A 15,760-nucleotide genomic window follows, 5' to 3' on the forward strand; every position below is an offset into this window, starting at 1 on the left:
CTCAAAATGAGAATGATTAGACTCAATAAGAATGCCAACAAAATGACTGCTATTTAGAATACGTTGCCAGGATGGATCTGTACTTTTCCCTGGATAGGAGAATTAAATTTCTATATAAAACAAAACCGATCCACTATGCATTATTATTATTATTATTATTAGTAGTAGTAGTAGTAGTAGTAGTAAATCATAGTATCATCACAATGACCATGATGCAATGACTAATATCTTAGGATACACATAGAGAATTTATAAAAGTGTGTACTACATGCTCACACTTAATGCACATTTAATACATATATTGGTGTCGGAGCAGATTGCCCGGGGGATGCCGGCAACACGCCCTTACACTCCGTCAATTTGCCTTCAGTGTTTACATTCTCAATATTCTATCACTACGTCATTGAGATAGGATTCTCAGTATATATTTATGAAGTCGAGCCCGAAGCCAAGTCGGGTGCGCTTTTCAGTAGCCTACTTCATACCACACAAAGGGCAAGTCAGTTTAATAAGGTAAGGTAGTAGGCTATTACAATTGGATTAAAATTAAAGCCAATATTTGTATATTCGTCAATAGAGTCAGCTTTTGTTGTATCGCATTGGGTGTATGTATTTGCAATGCAGCAGGAAACAGTGAATGCAATGTCTCAATCGGTGTCTCAGTTTTTTGTATGCTATTATGTTTTATGCCAGGTAGCAGGTAATCTGTGGAGAAAGGAGTCCGTGGACATGGAAAATCAAGGTTCATGTTAATTATTGCTTCTTAAAATATTAGTGTCTTTTGGGCCTTAAATTACATTTATTATCGTGATAGGTTATTATCGGTGTCTATTTACTGTAGCCTATGTAAAACTCTTTTTCGTGAAAAAAGCATATAGAAAACAGACCCGGTAATAAATTCGAAAGCCATTTAATGCAAAAAAAAAAAAAAAAAAAATAGCCAAAGCTATTACAAGTCGACATTATGTAGCCTACCATATTGCTGTGTTTTCAGTCGCGCTTATCCATTTGAATCACGAATGCTGAACCAATCCCCTATCTCAATATTTGTTAAATCAATTTTGTAACATTTAATTGCATTTTACATTTACCTTTTCAGGGAACACGTGCATCAATCAGCTTGGCGGGGTTTTTCTAAATGGAAGACCTCTACCCACTTGTCAGAGGAGAAAAATAGTCGAGCTGGCTTTGGAGGGCGCGAGGCCGTGTGAAATTTCCCGGATTTTACAGGTATGGGAAGGTTTACTCGCATACCATCCTTTTCATTCTGCTGGTCATTTACAGAAGCAATTCAGGCGAAGTACCTTTAATCAATGAGATAACTAGCCAACTCATTTGGGACGTGAATCACTTATAAGCCATGCTGTCAATGCACTACACCAAAGGTGTCTCAGTAAGAACTTGTATTTAGACTAGAGGCTTGTGAGTCAGTACATAGCCTACTCTTGTGCGACTGTATAACTTCAACACTGTTGAAATGCCAAGCGCTCAGACATTTAACTAGATTCTGTTCCCACACAGGTCTCGAATGGTTGTGTCAGCAAAATACTGGGCAGGTACCAAAGGACAGGTCTCTTTTGCCCAAAGGCGATTGGAGGGAGTAAACCCCGCCTCCTCACGCCTGAAGTGATCGCTAAAATCAGCCGGTACAAGTGCGAAAGGCCGACAATTTTTGCCTGGGAAATCCAGACAAAGCTTTTAGCTGAAAGAGTCTGCAAACCGGACACAGTACCCAGCGTAAGTGGCGTCAATTTTAAGCATTTGTTTACATAAAGAGGGTTCACGTGGATGTCAAACATTGTTTTTGTAATAAAAAATAAAAACATTTCTCCCATATGCAGGTGTCATCTGTTAACAGAATATTAAGGAGTCTTCAGCAGGATCTGGGCCTTTTTGAAATGGAAAACTGTGTAGCTCATCCAGGACCTGCAGGTGAATGCCTTGTACATCTTCAATAGTCAACATCACATTCTACTTTTGAAAAGAACACTGAACACTTTGAATTTTTTTCTGAATCATCTTTATAATAGAATACACCATGCAAAGGCAGGATAACTTGACCAATGAGTGGACGTCAGCGGGAAATGGTGGTCAGTCCAGAAAAACTGACCGCAGTCGAAACCGCACTATATTTACCAAAGAACAATGTGGAGTGTTAGAAAAAGGTGAGCATGCAGACAAATCAAGAAATGAACTACTGGAGTTTATTATGCTTTCAAGCAGGGGTTCGCAAACTTGGTTCTGAGGAGCCCTGTATATGCTGGTCTTCGTTCCAATAACAGTCAGTCCAAGAATTTGAAAAAGCTGTTCATTGTTCTTAATTATAAGCTTTGTTGAGGGAAGCTTTTACTTCACTCTAGTGTTTCTTTTGCACCTCTACATCATGAACCTATGCACTTGTTGTACGTCGCTCTGGATAAGAGCGTCTGCTAAATGCCTATAATGTAATGTAATGTAATGTTTTGAGGGATTATTTACCCTCCCAAGTCACATTATGTCAGAAATATCTGTGCTTGCCATGAAGAATAAAAGTCCCATACTCAGATTGTGTTTACTGTGCTATATTGCACAATGAATGGTTACATAAAAAGTGGTAACCTTTTTAACTGATCAAAGACAAAGCATATGATACCAATAACTGCATTGTATTAACAAGTTTAAGGGAGAAACATGAAAGAACAGGTGTTCAACAACCTTAATTTAACAAGACCTTGGCTGTAACAAAAAACAGCATACACAGCGGCCCCCAGGACCCAGTTTGCGCACCACTGGTTTAAAACAGCTTGTTTTTCTCGCTTTATTCCTTCTCTTCAAATTGAGCAGAATTCCTGCAGTGTCACTACCCAGACGCTTTCACCCGGCAGAAACTAGCAGCGGAGTGCAACCTTCCGGAAGCGACAATAAAGGTACTAACGGACCATAAACACAGCAGATGATTTTAACGGGCCTTTAATGCACGCTCGCAAAAACAGTTGCATTAGCCATGCTAGTTCGTATTCAAAGTAGCCCCATGCCACGTTTTAATGAGTATCATCAAACTTTTAATTCCACACGTTAACACTAGCCAGGCCAGAAAACTTCAAAACTGTTTTGAAGTTTGGAAATCACTTTCCATATACAGTAGCACATTACAGAAAGTGAAAACACTAGTTGATCTGACTGGCTAGAATGCCATGGGATGTGATTGGCTGTTTTTGGTTATTCCTGCAGGTCTGGTTTTCAAACAGAAGGGCAAAATGGCAGAGGAAAGAGAAACACAGTCGCACCCACACGGAGAGTGAGTCACGCTTTTGGTGCTTTGTACGTAAGGCTATTTTCTGTGCTAGATCAAGTCTACCAGTTTGTGAGCCCAATTTATTCGGGCCGGCAGGTACCGTATGTATTCAATTACAGTACAAGACACTGCAGTGAAGTTCAGTACTGAACCTTTGGCTTTGTATTTCACAATCAAAGAACAGAAGTTGTTCAAGGGCATATGTATGTCTTATGCTTCGAATTTAAGGAGCGGAGTCTTTGCCTTGCAGAAACGTTTCTGTGCGCTAATAGAATGTGTAATTACATTGTATTGCATCCGCTAGTGTCTGAGATGTTGAGATCATGTGACCATGCTGGTTGAGCCCCTTTTTTTTGTCCCAGATGCGTCGCTTGCTCAGAACCCAAGCCTGGCATCTCATCAGCACTGGGGGGCTGCCTTCTGGGTCACGAGGAATGAGGTACCTTTTCTGGGGGTGTGACGGTCAGTGGTGATCAAGATGCATTCATGAACCACAATCAGGTTTTATTCAGTCTCTGGAGTTTCATGTGCAGGGGGATATTTAATAAGGCAATAATGGAAGTGATACTAATTTTATGATGTGATCTGTGGAGACTGAAGAAATAGTTGAATGAAAATATTGTAATTATTGTAATAATTCAACAGGTGGCGCCATTGTGTATAGTCAGTCTCCCGTTTATTACTCAGAATGTGTTTAGTAATGGGTCCCATTTGAGTGAATGTCTATTTGAAGTTATCTGTTTGGTTCTGGGAGGCGAAGGCGATTGTTCCTTTTGTTAAACTGTGCACTTTGACCTTTAACCTGAGACCTCCTTGTCTAGGACCCATGGAGAGGCGTGTCTATGGGTCAGCCAGCTCAGCCATTCTGTCAGTACCAGACCCCACAAGATCACATGCACCAGAGACACGGCCCACCTCTTAGCACTGAACAATACCAGCAGGGTAAGGAGCTGCCAGCTTCATGCATTTGGGGACTTTTTATTCTGTGTTTGTGACACATATCCATTATGTCATAGGCGTTCAACCCAACAAATGAATATGTTATTACTTACCTTGAAAGGCAGTATGTTAATTATTGTCCCGAGCGACTCTTCAGTCCAAAAACCAATCACATTTGATTTTATTTTGATTTGTTTCACCTATTTTTTATAAATATATTTTAAAAAATAGATTTAGCATTCTCGATAATATGGAAACGATTAATTAAAAGTGACTTAGGGTACAGATCTCATGACAGTGCATATTTTAAAATTTAACACTGAAATTAAAATAGAAATTACTGAAGGGAAGGATGAAGCTTGATGAGAAAGATGGTGATTATAAACACTAAAGGTGGCTAAAGGCAGCTCACCGAACGGCAGATTAACGAGCCCGGCGTCGGTTGCAGGTTCTCCGGGCGCCAGGAGGACGGGTCCCGTGGGCAGCGAAGCGTTTCGGGTCCCTCAGGGGTCTTTGGCTCCCCGCCCCGCAGAGAAAAGCACCCATTTCCTCCCCCTTCACACGGGACAATACGCACCTCTCCTCTTCTCCCAATACTGAGCCCAGCGTGGAATACACGCGGTCTCAAAACGGGAGCTTTATTCACCTGTGCACAGTCATTTACACTGTGCATAGCCATTTACACTGTGTACCACCATTTACACTGTGCATAGCCATTTACACTGTGCATAGCCATTTACACTGTGTACCACCATTTACACTGTGCAGAACCATTTACACTGTGCATTGCAACAGTTCTTATGCACTGTAAAAACAAAACTTTGCTTTTGTGACTTTAAATATGAAATGGGATGCAATTAGTTTTAAGAACAAGTTATTTTTGAGAGCTTATTTATAATAGTAGACTGCATCACTGTTTCCATTTTAATTTTGGTTATTGAAAAACACCCAAAGGTGAAAGAGCAAGCACTTCCTGTTAATCTTATTTATATTTGTCATATGCCTTTCTGAAAGTTCCACAGTGCTTATTAAACAATAAAACTATGTTGTATGTAAACAGTAAATGTATGTATGTAGTTTTTAAAATTTATTTTACAGCTGAACTCTTGGTCAGTTAAAGCTTTTTGAAAATGGGTGCTTTAGTTTTTTTAGGATGAGTTTCTGAAACACATCTTAATTGGATGCAGGTGTGGCTCGTTGAGTTCATTTCAGTGACCAGGTGTGAACACTTTCAGCAGTTTGGGTCTCACTTATTTTTTCTCTCATTTAAAAAATAAAGTTTTATAAAGTTTATAAAGTTTCCCTTTATGAAAGAATAATTTGCTTCATAACAGAAAATTTTAATATTAATTTCTCTGACAAGTGAAAAGTCCTGGAACATGAACATGGAACATTTACTCAATTAATGCATAACTACAGTATTTCAGACATAAATGTGGCCTAAGTGTTGACATTGTAAGACATTACAACTGCCTAATTAAGAATAATTAACAACTCGTTACATTTCAAGTTTTGCGACTGTAGTTGAAAAAATACAAGCACACACAGAGACCCCGTGGACAAAACTTGCCAATTGACTACTTTGATGTAATGGCATTTTTTTGTCCGGCAGAGGGAGCCAAATCCCTGATTATGCCACTACAGAGACCTCCGTGGACAAAATTTGCCAATTGACTACTTTGATGTAATGGCATTTTTTTGTCCAGCAGAGGGAGCCAAATCCCTGATTATTCCAGTACATCCCTCGTGTATTAATTTCTTAAATTCTTAGTTTACACAGATGAACCCTGTTTAAAATGGCATGTAGGAAGTAATTATTTAAGGGTGAGTATTGACAGTACCTTTAGAGCCACTCCTGAGCTCTAAATTTAAAATTGTGCCTAAATTTGTCAATTGACCGCTTTGATGTAGTGGCATTCTTTTTCCAGCAGAGGGAGCAAATCCCTGATTATGCCTGAATGGTGGTTCTTTCGTGTACTAAATTGGGGAAGCTAAATTCGGGTGTCCAATCTCATTGAAAAGGGCTAATGTCAGTGCAGGTTTTTGTTTTCAGTTGTCTTAGCGCTGGGCTAAAACAAATACCTGCGCCCACATTGGCATTTTCTGGATAAGACTGAGGTGACAAAGAGAAAACACATCTATATCTACGACGGGCGAGGTGGTGTTTGCATTGGAACAATAGCTCACAGAGGTGAGCTGTTTGCTTTTTTTTAAACAAAGGGTCTTAGGTTCAAGAGCCTGCTGTGCCTATTTCATTAGCGCTGGGACTTTTCAGGCTGTTGACTCAATTATCCCATGTGAGGTCTGGATGGAAAAGCTCTGGAGCAGCTCAAGGGTTAATGTGCTGGGGTCATCCAGGGTCATCCAGGGTCATCCACCCAGCAAGTGAGGGTGCAAACCCCACTCCTGAAATCAATCAATCAGCCTTCATTTATAGAGCACATTTCATACAACAAAATTTCAAAAAAATTTCTAAAAATACATTTAGTAAATACTGAAACGGTATGGACTACGCATTCTTAATAACATGAATATACAGTATGTTTGGGACACATAGGAGGTAAATCACCCCTCATTAAAAATTCAAAGTGATCAATTGAAAACAGTCAACAGCTCTTTTTACTTAAGGAATAGCAGTTTATGATTGGGCAGAGACCCAGCGTAGACTGGGGTTCACAAGGACCAGGGCTGAGATTCCCTGATCTAAATTATTAACTGGAAACGGAAGGCGAGTTCTCTTCTCGCGTAAACACTTAGACAATACACATAAAAGAGTAATAATAATAAAAAGATTGTGTTTTACAGGGAAATGTATTCCATCTGGTACATTTTCTGCTTTGTTAGTTTATCTTTCGGGGTTTATGCTTTTCTCTCCCCTGGTAAAATTCTCCATGTACTCTTAAAACAAGTGATCAATTTCCCAAATTATTACACGAAAAGGGAGATTGGGTCCCTTGTAGAGGGAGGGCCCGGCTCCAGCTGCGGCAGTCATGCAAGGCCGAATAACGGAGCGCGCTCCTCCCTAAAGCCACAGAGGGATCATTAAGGGCCCAGAGAACGAGGAGAAGGACCCCCAGCAGGCTGCTTTCAGGAGAGCTGCACCCCCTCCCTCCCCCCCTCTAACTTCAATCTTATAATCAGATGCAGTACACAGAGATTTCACCCCCTGAACAAAAATCACTTCCTCTCACTTCACACTTGTTTCAGTCAAACAAACAACATGTCTGTGTCTTCTGTGTATGAGTGCTAGCTATATATGTACCTTTTAATCAAATGACTAAATGTCGTCTTTGGTTCAGGTTGGTCCTCACCTCTGTTAAATCACCGGTCTCGAGCAATCTTTCAGCCACAGAATTCACTTCTGAAGCATAACAAGGCTGTCTAGGTTTTCATTTTGTGTCGGATTTCAGCTGGGGGAAACACAAGAGCCTCGGCCAAAGTGAGAGTAAATGTCGCTTACTCTTCCACGGTGAAAAAAGGTATACAATTTAGGGCTGTGTTACAGAGAGCATCATGGGAAATAAAAATTTCCCCTGGTAGTATTTGAACCTATAACACAGAGGTAATTCAATAAACGTAGCAGGCCCCAGCATATGAAGGCTCATCTGTCCTTCTCTGACCACTATATGAAGGTGTAATTGATAAAAGTTAAGACTTTAACATTAGCCCAGAGGGGAAACCCAAGCCAAGGTCTGTCCATCAGACTGCCTGTTCTGTGTGCGTGCGTGCCTCCAGCAGCTAGACAGACAGGGTGAGCACTTTTCACTGTACATGCTGTATAACTTGGCTTCCAAAAAGAAAAAGAAAAACAACACTGAAAATATTGCGGCTGCTTACATCTGGCCCAGAAACTGCTGCGTTTCAGAAACACAGGAAAGAGGTTCCCTGTGTGGGATTTGCACTCAAGGCTGCTGGGTAGGAAGTCTGCGACACCGACTGTTGGAGTTAGCCGAGGACTCGGGCCAGGTCATCCATCACACTTAAACGCACGATTTGCAAAAGCAACCAGGAAGCGCACGGTTCTCCTCTCCATCGGCTCTGAAGGGACGCGTAAATTAAAGTCCGCGGGACCTGTCGTCTGCGGCGTCAGACCAGAGGAAAGGCAAGAGCCTCCGCTGTCGTTCGCCAGGTGGAGGCTCGGGCGAGAGCGAACGAGGCGCTCGTCCGAAACGAGAAGAGCTCCGCGCGCGGAAACACCGTGCGCTCCCGTGCGTCCCTCTCGAAGTGCTGACCCGGACACCCCCAGCGGGGAACCTATAGATGTGATCAAAACCAGATCTCAGCTCCTGTCATTCTTTGAAAAATTTCACCTACAGATCTGGCAGACCATCTTTGGAGATATCACCAGTGGAGTGTAGCCAGCAGCATGTACACTTTACACTTTGACCTTCACCAGCCCAATGCCTTCAACAACTGTCATATTTAAACATACTCACACAGTATTTAGTGTGTTGAAATATGGCAGTTGTTGAAGACATAATGCTAATGGAAGTGAGAATATAGAGGTGGTTTTACATACTGTGGAGCTTTGCAGTTCAGTGATGGTACAGTAAGTGAATGATTCACACTTATTAGAAACCTTTTCAAGATTCTTTTCTGTTTTCTCCCCCACAGCACTGAAACCACTGTCTCTTCTCAGTTTAACAAATAGTATCAAATTCCCTGTCCTCTTTTTTGAGTGCCTCCCATCGCTGAACATATTGGCTGAGAAGGATAAACACGCAGGCAGGAGGAGAGAATGAAGGTGTTTTTTTTATTCTTCTGTGGAGTTTACAAATTAAGTGAAAAGGGAGTTTAATTTCTGGGGCTTCATTGTGACAACATATTGACCTTTTGTGCTGGCTATTCAAAATTAAAATGTGCGTGGGTGGAAGACAGAATAAACTTTGATGGAGCCACTGCTTGTTTGAAGTGTCATTCTTATTTTTATTTAAATTCAATATCGAATCCTGTTTTTTTAAAACCACCACACAAATCAACGTGACAAAAAAAAAAATCATTTCCCCCCTCCAATGATTCAGAAAACAGGTCATAAAGGAAAACCTCTCACTTAATTTGACTCTCGCAGAAGTTCACTGCAGGTCACTCCCCACAAAGCAGACTCAATGGCAGAAGTGTAAGTTGCTCTTAAAACAAATTCACAAGTGAAATCTGATTTTACCATTAGTGCAGATGTCTCAAAATCGATGCTTTTACCATCTGGGCTGAATTGCTGTTTCCCAAGGCTGGCCTGTTATCTGCAGTACAGTATCTATGTGTTCTTCAGTAACAGGAACAGTGAGTACTATGACCCAAAAGGGTGATGAACCTTAAAGTTATTTCTTTCATTTTTTAATTAGGTGGGGGTCATTCCACAAGACACTGTCACCTGAGTCAGTGCCAAAGAGTTCAGCATCTTGTCGTTTTTTGAACACAACCACTTCCAAGCTCCTCGGATTTTAGCTCAATAGCAGAGGTCGAACAGTTTGTGTTTCTTTTCCTTGATTAATCATTGAATTTATCGCCGATCATTGGCAGGCAATTCATTTTAGCCTCTAGCATTAACGCTCTCTTTGGCCAAGAAAAATAAAACATTTTCTTTTGATTTCAGTGAAAGTAATAATCGCACCGACAGATGGTATTGCAGTGACATTTTGAACTCGAAGTGGTACTAAAATGACACGGTTTACCTAAAACCCGTAAGATAATGTTTTATGGATGCTGACACCCTTGACAAACCTCTGTTCATTTGCAACCCTTGATGTGGTCTTGAGCATCCCTGTGGATGTATAGCTAAAGTTGAAGAAAATGCTAATAAAAATCTGTACAATAACAACAGGCTGCATACGCACCCTCACTGCTCCTCCCCCTAAATAAGCTCAATTTTGGAAACTAAGCTCAGCTTCCTGTTCCCATATATTACTGTAACCCAGGGGCACTGGACCCCACAGACCCCCCCAGACCCCCCACCCCCATCCCCAAGGATCTTTTCCATCCCCAGTTTGTGAGAATTTGTGACGAGTCACAGCATGTTTTTCTGTGTGTTTGGAGCAAACCCCCTCCCGCTTCTGAACACATTGCTGCACCCTTGCTGTAGCCAGACAGACAAAATGTCTGCTCACAGGACGGTGACTCACGTCAGTTTGAGGCCTTCGCCGTGCAGCGAGGCCCAAGGTCACGGTGTTCACACAGGCCAGGGTCCCACACAGAGCCTGGCTCTCGGAGAGAACGGGGTCAGGCGCAGATACGCTCAGAGTCACCGGCTCGTTCGCTTCATGTAATTGATGCCAGGTGCGCTGTCGGGCTGCCAACCGCTCTGCTGTAAGGTCATATTGTGGTCAGCAGAGGGAGCCAAATGCCTAGAATTGGCACCCCCCTGCCCTACTGAACTCAGCACATAGTACTTTATGGCTCATATGTAAACCATGTTAGATACAGCATTTATACAATGAAGCACACATTTATTCTAAAGCACCATAATACTATTATTATTATTATTATTATTATTATTATTATTATTATAAATATAATCCAAGATATATTTATTTGTATTTATCACTGCACTTATGAATAATATTTCATTTAACATGAGTATATACTGAGGGACAGATGAAGACAGAAATTATCTACCAGTTATTCATTTGCAATAGGTCCCTATATTCAAGCTCCTGTACATGAATAAAAAACTCTCCCTCTCATAAGCATAACACTTATGCTCATACTGGTGGGCAGCCAGCATAGACCAGGGTATTAAACCAAGGCACCAATTCTGAAACACTTTGAGATAAGAGAAATGTCAGCTCTTTGCCAGTACATTATCCCCTGTGTTTGAGAGTAGAGTAAACTCACCTCACCTGGCCTGCTGGGTGTTAATTGGTTTGCTAATTGGTTGGTAAAAAAGGTGCAAACAAAAACAGCTCAATGCTGCAGCTCTGCAGGAATCCCAAACCCAGAATTGCCCAACCCTGTTTCTGGAGATCCTGGAGAAGGTTTTCATTTCAACCCTAATTAGGCACACCTGATTCTCCTAACGAGCAGCTCAAAGGGATCGCCTAGCTGTTGAATGAGGTGGGGCTTTGTTAGGGTTGGAGTGAAAACCTACGGGACAGTGGATCTCCAGGAACAGAGACGGACAGCGCTGCCCTATAGCCTATGCTAATTAAGCAATATAAGAAGTGCATAAAGTGTGTTTATGCAGGATTACAGGCCTGGTTATCCACACTCTGTGAAGCCCCCAGATTTAAGCCGAAGCCTTTGGCAGAGTTTAAACAATACAATCTCCCTTTACTCATACTCTGGCCCATACACATTATTTGATGATTTGCATGAACAGCAAATTCCTTGCTCAAGTATGAAGCACACACTGTATTGGATTACAACACTTCCTCATGCAGTCTGGATAAACTCACCCTAGATGCCTTAACAAATATCAGTTTTCTAACAATGTATTCCATATTTATTGAATGAGGAGTAATTGCACAGAAAACAAATGAGGTCCCCATTATCCATTAAATTAAATGGATAGTTCATAATGGGGGAGGGGGGAGGAGGATTCCCTGGTTTTGCTCCATTTTGGCTACACTAAAGACACGCCCAGCTCACGCATCATCAAACAGTCCATATGTGTCCTTTTGGCTTGTCTCCTCTGCCTTGGTGAGCTCTCCCCCCCCCCCCACCCCACCCCACCCCACCCCACATCCAGATTAATAGCAGCTGCAGTACAGAGTCACGGTTTGATACATACAGTGAAATGTGATTAGCCTGATTCATCCGTAGGACCGATGCTGCCGCAGGGTTTTTAAACTGGATTCGGCTCCGCCCCATTAACCTTAAGACGCACGCAGGAACCGACTGTCGACGGAGGTGCTGAAAGATCACACACCAATAGGACTCCGCAACGCCTGCATCACCACAAGCAGATCTAAGTGAACTTATCATACTGTACCAAACACTTCCCTCCGTACGCTTTAGACGTACAGTACAAAATAGGTGCCATAAGACCTCCAAATAATTGCGTGTTCCGATGCATCAGATGAGGAACCTGACACAAGATGGTTCTAGTAAACGAACTAAAGAAGATGGCAGAATATCACTGGTGATGTTCACAAATGGATCTGGAACCGGGATCAAAGTTTTAAATACATTTATTGAATTTCAAAAGAATACAATAAAAAATATTTTTTTAAAAAAGGGTATTCACAACTTATCCTAAGAGTAGAATAAGACATTGGAGAGTACTGTCGTAGTTTATTGAGAAATTGTGCTATGAAAAGAATAATAACAAAAATAATAATTATAAAATAAAAAAGTGACACAACAGATCTTTGGAATTTTGAGACATTCTGGAACTTTGTACAACTTATCTGTATAGCAGCATTTTATTTTACAAACACAGTAAACATAGAAAAAATAGGATAGGATATTATGAACAGGATCCATTTACTTTCATCTAACAGAGAAGAGTATTTTACATTTCACCTGAATAATTACACTTTATATGGCAAACAAGACAATCCCCCCAGAAAGGTTATAACATGAAGGAGCAAGATAAAAAACACATTCTTCTTCTTGTATATAGAAAAACATATTTGAACAAAATTACATTGCCATTCAATATTTGTACTGTCAAAAAATAATAAAAGCTTCAAAGTATTTAGCCACAGCCATTCCTGATGCTTCATGAAACCTCACAAATTTAAGGCAGAATATTTGGTGGTGACAGTTATAAAAACAATAAAAACAACAGCGTGTTTGGACGAAACTTAACGCAACTTTAAATGATTTATTTCCCAACACATCTGTGACTGCATGCACTTCTGGCCAACTGAAACTCCAGAAATCAAGACAAAAATGTGTACAAACACGTACCCTGGAACAAAACAGGAACATTTCGCTTAAGTACCATCGCTTGTAAACAAGACAGATTTTTCCAGCATACTGTGGACTTTATGAACTGTATGTCAGGCTTTAAAAGATCTTGCGAAAAACCTGCTTGAAACCGAGATCATTTATGTGTGAAAGCTGAGCAATGAAAGACAGTGATCCCCACACCCTGCCAATGCACAGTAGGAGAGTATTTCATCACACAATGGAGAATAGATAACAAGAAATACTCCTTCCCATAAAGGGGGGTGGTGCAAGCTAACTATCCCACTTAACTGTACTCGTTACCCCTCCCCATGTCCTGCCCTATCACTTGGTAGCCAAGGCAACAGATGTCGAGGTTTCAGGGACTGCCCTTGTTTCATAGACATATGTTTGCATTAAAATTCTTTTTACACAAGTTGTAGATTTTTTAGGGGGGGGAGATGAATAATGGATAAGACTTCACCTTTGTTGGAATTCTATTATCTGTCAAATTCAATTAGGAGAGCACTCTGAAATACTAAAAGCAAAATTATTCATTCCCTTTGGAATTTCCCCTTCCATTAAAGTCAAATACTAAAGATAGATTACTCAGTGCATGATTAAAAAAAAAAAAAAAAAAAATGATTTACTGCGATACAGGAGTTGCAGTAAGATTTAATATTTTAAGTTTCTATTGTACATGTTCTAATGTACTAAACATAGCAAATGGTAACACTATACTGACAAAAACACTCACTGGTTAGTGCAACTTATGAATTGGTTTTGAACTGCGAATGGCGAGAGAAGGAAGCAGGTATTTTCTAGTAAGCTTCATTGTTCCACATCAACCACTTGGACCATTCATGATGGTGGGTAAGGAACGGTAAAATTAGGGGAATGTTAAAACCAGAACCTGGGGCCAGTCCTGTGTGGTGACCCATACCCAAGAGGACTGCTCACAGACACCCAGCAGAGCGACCAGGGGTCACATTTGAAATGGTTAAACTTTAATAAGGTGGCAAAAAATCTGAAAAAAAACTCCTGTGAATCCCTGAGAATTTTCAATAGTACGTTACAAACCAAAATGTATAATAATACCAAAGTCTTTTGGTATTATGAATATTGGCGAGAATGGGAACGGTTGTTAATTTTTTAAAACGTCAGTTGCCTTTTGTAATTTTACCGGTGGCTAAAGGGATTACACGATTTCAAATGAAGTATTTGACCCAGGCCTGCTAGCACGAGAAGCTAAAGTAACCCTCGCATTGGGAAAAACAAGGAAACAGATAAAGGCTAAGGAAACTGAGGGAAACTGGAACTTTCAACAGAACAGCTAAGCAAATTACCTTTAGCTTGATTTAAAACAGACCTCCCTGTGCTACGTTTGGCCTTTGGCTACAAAGAATAACTGGCTTTGTTTCACTGGAAGCGACAATGTCCATCTGTGGAGAAGACTTATTCAGCGCCAAGTAATAAATTCAGTTATTCTCACAGAACCAGCTTTGTTCTGTGCTTTATATTTCAGAAATTTATCAATAGTGTCAATCAAGACATTTTGTTAATGTATAAAATTTCACTTAAAAAAAAAAAAAAAAAAAGGTTTGCGTGTTGGTGAATAATTAAGACAGTCTAGAAATTCGGACTTCCATTCCCTCGCACAATCTAAGCAGCTACCATCAATCAAGGCGCACTTTCATTGAAAACATGCCGAACCCAGCTTTCAATAAGATAATATTTAGTGTAACTGACAATGTTTAGATGAATCGTTTCCTCAGTAGGTTGCCTTGGAAGGCCTTCCAAGTATCGAGGGCCAAGTTATCTACTAATCTACCCAATGCAAAACACTCAAGATTTTGCATGCTTTCTCCAATGTACAGACTCAGAACAACAGACACACAGATGCATGCAGCATTCTGTCCAGCAGAATTCAAAATGGAGGGAAGCCCACTTCTGAGAATGACCTGTCGACACTGGCAAGCCTTTTCATAGAAGACGACATCGACAAACAGCAAAAACGACTTCTGACAATTTTCATCCTTATTATTCGCACATTGACCTGACTTTTCAATATCTTGGAAATAAACTACCACTTCAACAAAATATCTGGAGCTCAGAGGAGAGATTCATGGCTTTATAGTGTTCTCAGTGGTGGGGAACAAAACCAAAAACTTGATGGCACCTTTTGTTGTGACCAAAAAAAGTACGCACTTCACATAAAATGAATACCTCCCCACAGTGAAGCCATTAGGCTAACCACAGTAGCCTAACAGTTACTGTTGTAAATACTAAGTGTAATACTACACTGAATGACTTCTTTAATGGTTTTATGATAGTGCGTGACCTTCAGACCAGGGCCAAACATTTCATTTGAAATGCTTCAACTCCACCAGTGCCATTACCGACAATTAACATTGCATGTTTTCGTTAGTAACGAGTTTCACTGAAAATCGTCAGAGATCTCCAGGAGTGTTCAATGATTTTACCAGCATGTAAAGAGGTCAATTAAAGAGGTATTTACTGTGAAATAATACTCTGACCCAGGTCAGCTGACCATCTCATGGAGGCTGCAATGATACGTGAACTGTACAGTCCAACAAAATAGACAAATAAATCTAACTCGTTCTTGCCACAAAACTCTCCCCAATTCACTGTTAAGAAGAGCGTCTCTGCAGGAAACGGCTTTTCCAGACAAACCAACCGACACACTGCATTGCGGAACGG

The 15,760-nt window shown here is 40.7% G+C and overlaps 1 protein-coding gene and 1 long non-coding RNA gene across 2 annotated transcripts; both read left to right on the forward strand.

Annotated features, from left to right (window-relative positions):
* Positions 1 to 436: 436 nt before the first annotated feature.
* pax4 (paired box 4) lies at positions 437 to 3,712 on the forward strand. The gene is made up of 9 exons (XM_035402226.1): positions 437 to 513; positions 694 to 742; positions 1,100 to 1,230; positions 1,522 to 1,737; positions 1,842 to 1,932; positions 2,031 to 2,165; positions 2,824 to 2,906; positions 3,211 to 3,277; positions 3,654 to 3,712. Exons 2-9 carry the CDS (start codon positions 730 to 732, stop codon positions 3,710 to 3,712), a joined length of 795 nt encoding a protein of 264 aa, XP_035258117.1. The 5' UTR covers positions 437 to 513; positions 694 to 729.
* LOC118219357 lies at positions 3,253 to 5,287 on the forward strand. Its single transcript, XR_004763743.1, has 4 exons — positions 3,253 to 3,277; positions 3,637 to 3,713; positions 4,096 to 4,216; positions 4,662 to 5,287. It is a non-coding gene; the product is annotated as an uncharacterized LOC118219357 (long non-coding RNA).
* Positions 5,288 to 15,760: the final 10,473 nt, after the last annotated feature.

Source organism: Anguilla anguilla, chromosome 19, assembly GCF_013347855.1.
Source record: "Anguilla anguilla isolate fAngAng1 chromosome 19, fAngAng1.pri, whole genome shotgun sequence".
In the NCBI taxonomy this organism is placed as follows: domain Eukaryota; kingdom Metazoa; phylum Chordata; class Actinopteri; order Anguilliformes; family Anguillidae; genus Anguilla; species Anguilla anguilla.

Bases quoted from the DNA above. Each gene is read 5' to 3' on its own strand.
- pax4 (XM_035402226.1), top strand. The intron at 1,231-1,521 runs GTATGGGAAGGT...GTTCCCACACAG, and splicing joins AAATTTCCCGGATTTTACAG to GTCTCGAATGGTTGTGTCAG. The intron at 3,278-3,653 runs GTGAGTCACGCT...TCGCTTGCTCAG, and splicing joins CAGTCGCACCCACACGGAGA to AACCCAAGCCTGGCATCTCA.